Below are 9,379 nucleotides of genomic sequence, written 5' to 3' on the forward strand. Positions count from 1 at the left end.
CATGACACAGTAGTAAGCATAGAGAAACAACTGAAAGATTTGAAAGCAAATAAATCTCCATATCCAGATAGAATCCCAATTTGGTTTTACAAAGGGTACTCTGCAGCATTACACCCTTATCTAGCCCGCATTTATCAAGAATCTCTCACCAAGCATAAAGTCCCAGGTGATTGGAAAAAAGTGCAGGTGACTCCAGTATATAAGACAGACAGAAGAATGGATCTACAAAATTACAGACCGGTATCTCCAAGTTGGGTTCGCTGCAGAATCCTTGAACATATTGTCAGTTCAAATAAAATAAACTTTTTTTGAGACAGAGAAATTTATATCCATGAATTAGCATGGTTTTAGAAAGTATCACACTTGCAAAACTCAGCTTTCCCTTTTTTCATATGGTATACTGCAAACTATGGATGAAGGGCAACAGACAGATTTCTGGAAGACATTTGACACAAAGCCCCATTGCAGGCTGGTAGTGAAGGTATGAGCATGTGGAATAAGTTCACAGATATATGAATGGCTCAAAGACTTCTTAAGTAATAGAACACAGTATGTTGTCCTTGACAGCAAGTGTTCATCAGAGACAAGGGTATCATCAGGATGACTACTGTTGTTCTCTATATACATAATGATTTGGTGGACATGGTGGACAGCAATCTTTGGTTTTTACTGATGATGTTGAGATGTATGACAGGGTGTCAAATTTGAGTAACTGTAGGAAGATGTAAGACGACTGAGAGAAAATTTATAGTTGTTGTGATGAATAGCAGCTAGCTGTAAATGTGGAAAAAGTAAGTTAATGTGGATGAGTAAGAAGAACAAACCTGTAACATTTGGGTACAGTGTTACTAGTGTCCTGCTTGACATAGTCAAGTGGTTTAAATATCAGGACATAACATTGCAAAGCAATATGAAATGGAACGAGCATGTGAGAACTGTGGTAAGGAAGGCAAATGGTTGACTTTGCTTTATTGGGAGAATTTTAGGAAATAGTGGTTCACCTTTAAAGGAGACCATATATAGGATGCCGGTGCTGCTCGAATGTTTGGGATCCATACCAGATTGGTCTGAAGGGAGACTTCAAAGCAGTTCAGAGGTGGGTTGCTAGATTTGTTACCAGTGGGTCTGAACAACACATAAGTGTTATGGAGGTGCTTAGGGAACTTAAATGAGAATCCCTGTAAGGAAGGCAATGTTCTTTTCGAGAAACACTATTGAGAAAATTTAGAGAACCGGCATTTGAAGCTGACTGCCAAATGATCCTACTGCCACCAACATACACTGCACCTAAGGACCACGAAGGTGAAGTATGAGAAATTAGGGCTCATATGGAGGCATATAGATAATTGTTTTTCCCTCACTCCATTTGTGAGTGGAACAGGAAAGGAAATGCAAGTAATGGTACAGGGTACCCTCTGCCACACATTGTATGGTGGGTTGCATAGTATCGATGTAGATGTAGATACAGATGTACCATCCAGAGACAGTGGCAGTGCTCCACAAGTTTGCATGAGTAAATCTTAATATCATCCAAGTAGGCAAAAACCCTCAAAACACCATGAAAGATGTTGCCAAGAAAGTGTTGCCATGTCTGGGCAGCATTTTGGGGCATGAATGACATGAAAACACTCTCAAAGAGGACAAAGGTGTAATAGCACCCATCTTCTCCAAGTAATCGGGGGCAACCGGTATCTGTGTGAATGCTTTTATACAGGCCACTTTGCCAAAAACGATGCACTGCATAGTTCATCTTTATAGCTGCACAAAAGCGAAATGGAATAACCATCGTGCAATGTCCTAGCATTTAGCATCCAAAAGTCCCCACATGGATGCTACATTTTCTCTTTCTTTGATATGAGGTGTAGGGCAGAGCCAAGGGTTCTTGGAGGGACAGAGCACACCTGCAGTAATGACTGCCTTGATTTTGGCCTGTGGAGCTGTCTGCTGGAGGAGTGGGTGAGGTGCAAAAATGTAGTGAGAATGCCATTGAAAGGGCCAGAATAGCATAACTGTCTGATGGAGCAAAGGGGTGGTGCAGGGGGGTAGACACAGAATGGAATGGTGGAAGATGGTGCCAAATATACGGTGGTTTGTGAAGTCGAGGAGGAGGACTTATTGAAAAGTAAAATAAGTACCAAAGATGAGGTCCTTAACATCAGCCATGGTAAAAGACCACAGCAAATCCCCACTGAGTCCTAGATCAATGAATCAGGTGTGGGAGCTGTAAGTTGTGATTGGTGAGCTGTTAGCTACAATGAGGAGTAGGGGAGAAAGTGGATGGTGGTCAGCAGAGGGTAATAACTGGCAGAGATAGACAGAAAGACACAAACCAGTGTCAAGGAGGTAGGATTTCAAGGAGAGTGGGTTACCACAATCACATACAGACAGGCATTGTGAAACCGTAGAGCAGCTGGATGTGCTTATCACTGGTTGCTGTCTGCATTTTGGGCCCATGCAAATGGTGTATGGCAGTTTTCAGCATCTCCATAAAAACATTTGTGATACCAGCAGTATTTGCCAACCCCACATGGACCTCAGTTGGAGGAGGCAAGGGGAAGGGGAGGGGGGGGGGTGCCTATGCTGGCATGCATGCTGATGGTCATAGGCACCAGGGGGTGAAGGTGGCAGGGGGGAGGGGGCAGTGCAAGGTGACTCAGGAATGCTTGGAGGCCACCCATCTGTGCCTGCAGTTTGGGGGATGGAGAGGTTTTGCTGTCAGTGGGAGGGCATATGAACTCACCTGGAGCACCATGCCGGGATCATTTTGCACAATGGTGAGCTGCTCTCTTTGCTAGGTGGAGGGATGAAGAAAGCTCTGCCACACACATGATCTGGTGTTTCAAGTGGTAGCAGGGTGGTGGGATACATGGTACTGGCAACTGAACACAACTACATATAAGACACAGTGGGATTAAATACACTAGGATTAATGTTTTAACGTAAGCTGAGCAAAGCATAACTAAATACTAGCTTGAAGGGGTCTGTACCATTTAACATAATACCCTTTCGCATTCCCTTCATTACAGGGATATTGTCTGTATTTGGCTTACAGATGGCCATTGTCAAATCACAAATAAGTCATGGTGAGTGATCCACAGTGGGTGCTCACAGTTTGAGGTGAGAACACCATTTATCTCACGTGACCCTGTCAACAAAGCACTAAGCAATCTATAAGCTGCAAGCAGTCTATGTTGTTAGACCAATACATCAGCACATAATATAACAAAGCTAGGCACAAACAGTGTTGTGACAACAAAACACTGTCATGAACTTGTGATACAAGAGGAGGTGGAGGAAGTGATCATGGATGAACTTACTCTGCACTTAATCACGTGCGAAAAAACAATACAATTAAGTACTCTTCCTACAGTGGCAAGGGAAATGGCATGTTATCCACAAGGGTGCAGTTATGCATTAATACCACATCATACATGAGACACAAAGGAAACAGTCAGGTAAAAATGACAAGCATATATGAATTTACTCCATAATAATTACAACATGAGGGAAACAATATGATCAAATCCTCTTGCTAACATGGAGAAGGAAATGACTGGTTATCATTGAAAGGACAGCCCCATGCCGGTGCTCATGTGCACTCCTTTGATAATATGTGTGGTGGTCAAAGTACTCAAAATTAAAACTTCAGATTTAACACTCAGAAACACGTTTATCTTGCTTAAACAAAGATATCGAATCACTTGGCATCAATGTGGGAAGTGCTGGTCAGGCAGCACTTTCTGTGGTGTTACCTTCTGGGAAAAACCCTGAGCTGTAGCAAGGAAATGCATGGCGGAGGGAGACTCCAGCTCTTCGGTCTACTTTTGTATGTGGCCTGTTCTGGCACTGTGTGGCGTGTCTTCTGCCATTGACATCTGTTGAATCAGATGAGTGGCAGGCACATAAACACTGTAGTTCATCACCACAACACTACAGCCAAGATGACCTCACACCATGTGACATCCAGCTCTCTGTGAGGCACCTAGGAACATGCTCCCACACTTCCATTCATTTTCCTCATGCTGTTAATATGTTATGTTACTCTACCTACCTCATCTTTAAGTTTTGTAAGGTAGTGTGTTATTTTTCATGCTGATCTTTCAATTTTTTAAACTTTATATATATGTATATATGACTCAGCTCCACATGAGACAAGATATAGATGAGTGAATGGATTCACTGATGAACTCATACATTCCAGATTACTTTCCACTTTGACCTATGTTTGCTCACTTCGCCAAATATGCTTCCCTTTCCTGTTCTACGCTTGTGACTGAATTAGTCTTCATGTTGAATGTATATTATGTTGATGTGATTTTCACTATTTTTGTTTCTAGTCCTTCTAGTTAAACATTTGACATATTTAATATCATTTTTTTTCCTTTCTTAATTTGAAAAACTAATTAACATGCTGTTTTCTAATTACTGCACCTTTAATAAGTGCTTACCACATCAGTGAGTTATTTTGAGTCATTCAGTAATTGAATTGGTCAATTTGAAATACCTACTGACTTAGATACTACAGAGGGATCCAGAGAAATGTAGACACTCTTTGTTGGTTAATATCATTGGAAATTACATATTGTTGCAATTTTGCATTGTAGCATAGCCCATTGTTTTCTCAACAGATCCTGGTGCATGTTTTCTAGCAGACGACAGTGCAGCAATGAATGAAGTAAGATTGTTATTTGAGCTATGCAAGGCTTTATTGAATTTACAGAACTCAGCCACCAATACATATATCAATTTACCACGTTTAGGATAAATCTGATGCTGATGATACTGTTCAGGTTGTGCATAGGGAAAAGTCTGACCAACCAAAAACATCAACAAGTCTGGCTTCCAGCACTGCTGTGTTGCAACATTTTACTAGGTCACTTCAAAAATCTGTCAAGCAGGATCCATGTGAAAGCTGAATGAGCCAATCAAGTATATGTCAAATTCTGAGGGCTGCAAATTGTGGAAAGTGTACATTGCAAGACCAATATCTGGAGTACCATAGGGGAGTATGATAAGACCATTGCTGTGTACAATATACACACATCAAAAAAAGTTTTGCATCACCTTGGCTCCAAGAGTTCCAGAATCTGTTCAGAAAATTGGATTAGAGATCAACATAAACATCATTTCCACCATTTTTATTGCTCATGAAAACCACACATTGCTTGTAGTACCACAATACAACAAGATCTTCAGAGGTGATGGTCCAGATTGCTGTACACATCGGTACCTCTAATACCCAGTAGCACATCCTCTTGCATTGATGCATGTCTGTATTCATTGTGACATACTATCCACAAGTTCATCACACACTGTTGGTCCAGACTGACCCTCTCCTCAATGGTGATTTGGCATAGATCCCTCAGAGTGGTTGGTGGGTCACGTCGTCCATAGACAGTCCTTTTCAATATGTTCCAGGCATGTTTGGTAGGATTCATGTCTGGAGAATGTGCTCGCCACTCTGGTCGAGCGATGTCATTATCCTGAAGGAAGTCATTCACAAGATGTACACGATGGGGGTGTGAATTGTCATCCATGAAGACTAATGCCTCACCAATTGCTGCTGATTTGGTTGCACTGTTGGTCAGAGGATGGCATTCATGTATCTTACAGCTGTTACGGCACCTTCCATGGCCACCAGTGGTGTACATTGGCCCCACATATTGCCACCCCAAAACTGCAGGGAACCTCCACCTTGCTGCACTTGGGGGACAGTGTGCGTAAGGCATTCACCTTGACTGGGTTGCCTCCAAACATGTCTCCAATGATTGTCTGATTGAAGGCATATGTGACTCTCTTCAGTGAAGAGAACATGATACCAATCCTGAGTGGTCCGTTTGGCATGTTGTTGGGCTCATCTGTACCATGCTGCATGGTATTGTGGTTGCAAAGATGGACCTTGCCATGGATGTTGGGAGTGAAGTTGCACATCATGCAGCCTATTGTGCACAGTTTGAGTCATAACATGATGTCCTGTGGCTGCACCAAAAGCATTATATGGTGGCATTGCTGTCAGGGTTCCTCCAAGCCATAATCCATAGGTAGTGGTCATCCACTGTTGTAGTAGCTCTTGGGCGGCCTGAGCAAGACATGTCATTGACAGTTCCTGTCTCTCTGTATCTCTTTGTCCGAACAACATTGCTTTGGTTCACGCCGAGATGCCTGGTCAGTTCCCTTGTTGAGAGCCCTTCCTGGCACAAAGTAACAATGTGGACATGATTGACCATCTAGGCATGGTTGAACTACAGAAAACATGAGCTGTGTACCTCTGTCCTGGTGGAATGACTGGAACTGATTGTCTGTTGGATCCCCTCCATGTAATATGTGCTGCTCTGGCATGGTTGTTTACGTCTTTGGGTGGGTTTAATGACATCTCGGAACAGTCAAAGCGACTGTGTCTGTGATACAATATCCACAGTCAATGTCTATCTTCAGGAGTTCTGGGAACCGAGGTGATGCAAAACTTTTTTTTATGTGTGTATGTAAATGATCTAGTAGAAAGTGTCAGATGCTCTTTAATGCTACTCACAGATGATGCAGTTGTCTGTACCAGAGTAGCAATGCCAGAAAGTAGTAAGAATTTGCAGAACGGCCTGCAGCAAATTGATGAATGGTGCAGGCTCTGGCAATTGACCCTGAACATAAATACATAGGAAAAGAAATCCTGTGCTGTACAGCTACACTATTGATGACAAACAGCTGGAGACAGCATCTGACGTAAAATATCTAGGTGTAACTGTCCAGAGTGACATTAAGTTGAATGACCACATAAAACAGACAGTGGAAAACGCAGATACCAGATTCACCAGAAGAACCTTCAGGAAATATAACTCATTCATGAAAGAAGTGGCTTATAAGACACTTGTTTGCCCAAGTTTTGAGTATTGTTCATCTATCTGGGATTCCTATCAGCTAGAACTGATAGAGGAGATAGAGATGATCCAACAAAGAGTGCATGTTTCATCACGGGATCGTTTAGCTGGCAAGAGAGCATTATGGAGATGCTAAACAAACTCCACTGGCTGACGTTACAAGTTAGGCATTGTGCATCATGGAGAGATTTACTACTGAAACTTCAGGACAGCATTTTCAGGAGGAGTCATGCAACATACTATTTCCCCCCACATACACCTTGTGTATTGACCACGAAAAGGAAATCCGAGAAATTAGAGGCAATACAGAGGCTTACTGACAGTCATACCCTCTGCCACACACCATTAGGTGGCTTGTGGAGTATGATATAGATGTAGATGTATACACATTTTATCAACAAGGATGACCTGGATTGAAAGATGGAGTACTGCGAGCGGTTTCAAGGCATGATTTGAGAGGCTGAAGGTTTGCAGACATGATTATCTAGTCTGATGAAGTGCATTTCAAACTGAACAGTACAGTAAACTGCCACAATTGCTTGTACTGTGCTTCTGAACATCCTCATGTTAATGTGGACAAACATGTTAATCTGCCAGGTGTTAATGCATGGCGTGGCCTGTCATCACGTGGTTCGATTGGCCCATTCTCCTTTGAAGGTACTGTAACTGGTGAAGTGTATCTTCATATGCTGCAAACATCAATTTTACCTGTCATCTGAGAGCTGTTTGGAAATTAATTATTTTGCCTAAAATAAGATGGTGCTCTGCCTCACTACCACAGAGATGTCAGAGCCTACTGGAATGAAAATCTACCTGAATGATGGATAGGTCAAAGAGGAGCTGTTGAGTATCCACCACAAACTCCAGACCTCTTGACTTCTACTTATTGCAGACCTTGAGAAAGAACTTTATCAACAGAAGCCAGCTACACCGAATGAGCTATGAGAAACCATTGAGGTGTCCTATATGGTTATCACACTGGCAACACTGACAGCTGTAATTCAGTCAACAGTTCAGTGGCATTGACATTGTTTGGGTATAAAAGGGGATCACTTTGAACACATAAAATAACCTTCCCCATTGTGAGAATTGTAATCATATTGACATTTTGTTCCATTAATACTGAATATCAGAGAGTGCCTTTATTTTACTGGACCTCTTGTATTTCCTAGGCTGGTATAAGCTCTTTCTAGCAAATGTAAACACAACTTGATAAATAGAGGGCAGGTAGCAAACAGAGAAAAGAACAAATAAAGAAAATAAAGGACCAGTTGGAATTTGCAATTAGGGTGGTTCCAAAATCAAAAATATGTTTCTGCAAAACACAATAGAAATTCAATTTTAAAAATAATGTGCATCCCTAGTCCAGCAATCTGTATGCTTGATTAATATTTTCTGTTTTATTGTTACAGAACATGTGTTGATTAATGTTGAATGCAGAGCCTGGGCAAAGAATATCATTTACTCTAAAGTGAAAGGTGAACGAGAAGGTTCAATGCATTTAGAACTGATGATGGACTAGCACCGTCTCCAGTACGGCTATAGCAAGTTTGTGCCTATTTTCTGCAGTTTTTGGTCCACTGAGAAGATATGTGCCATTGTTTTCTGTAGTGGCAGAAGTCAAAACAAATCTGCCATGAAGATATAATGAGGACTGCTTTATCTGTGCTTTAACAATAGGTATTTCTGTGAGAGTAATCAAGTTAGAAGTGTTGAAAAGTGCATTTTTAGTGGGGAAAATCAAAAACTCATGAATGAACCTGATATATTGACGTTTTTTGTGTTTCCCACAAGGAATTCCAGTCATAAAAGAGAATTAAAATTATATTTATACTGAGTATATCATAATTTTTTCGCTTCTATGTTTTAACTGTTCACATGTTCGTGAAAATAATTAACAGATTTAAACATGATTGGAGAAGGCTATTTAAATGAAACACAAATGTTTAGAAATCAGTACAAATTTGTGGCTATTATTGAGGACTGCACAAAATTGTCAGGGGCAGGTCTATGTGAGAAAAAATATGTTTGTGTGATATTTAAGAAAAAAAAGTAGATGATAATTTAATACATAGACACGTATTGCCTTTTATTTGCATGCTAAGTGTATATATTTGAAATATATTATAAAACTGTGAAGTAAATAATTTGTTAAGTTGTTTTATTACATCAGTATTAAATAAAAACCTGTAAAACCTGAAAACAAAATTCAAATATGTTCTATATTATCAGAAAAGAAATTCCAGTATATACAGATATGAACAAAAAAAAAATGAAGTGTTTTCATTATCAATCTTGAATGATGTGTTGAAACAGAGATTTCAAACTGTTTTTTCTTCTTTCATTGAATGAAATGACTAATGACAATACAAAACTCACTTATTTGACCACATTTCAGTTTTAATTTCCATTTGGTATCCACAATCATGAAGTAATAAAAAAATGTTTGTATGTTGAATATCATATAGCAAACATGGCATCAGAGCATTGTTACTGTTAAACAGATC

At 40.5% G+C, this 9,379-nt stretch overlaps 1 protein-coding gene across 1 annotated transcript in view; it reads left to right on the plus strand.

Moving 5' to 3' along the window:
- LOC126457376 (sodium/potassium-transporting ATPase subunit beta-2-like) overlaps positions 1–9,019 on the plus strand; it is a 173,544-nt gene extending 164,525 nt beyond the window's left edge. Inside the window, exon 7 of the mRNA XM_050093627.1 lies at positions 8,285–9,019. Coding sequence (XP_049949584.1) covers positions 8,285–8,394 — 110 coding nt within the window. The 3' untranslated portion in view covers positions 8,395–9,019. The remainder of the gene's footprint in view (positions 1–8,284) is intronic.
- The last annotated feature ends 360 nt before the right edge of the window (positions 9,020–9,379 follow it).

This window comes from Schistocerca serialis, chromosome 2 (genome assembly GCF_023864345.2).
Source record: "Schistocerca serialis cubense isolate TAMUIC-IGC-003099 chromosome 2, iqSchSeri2.2, whole genome shotgun sequence".
NCBI classification, from domain to species: domain Eukaryota; kingdom Metazoa; phylum Arthropoda; class Insecta; order Orthoptera; family Acrididae; genus Schistocerca; species Schistocerca serialis.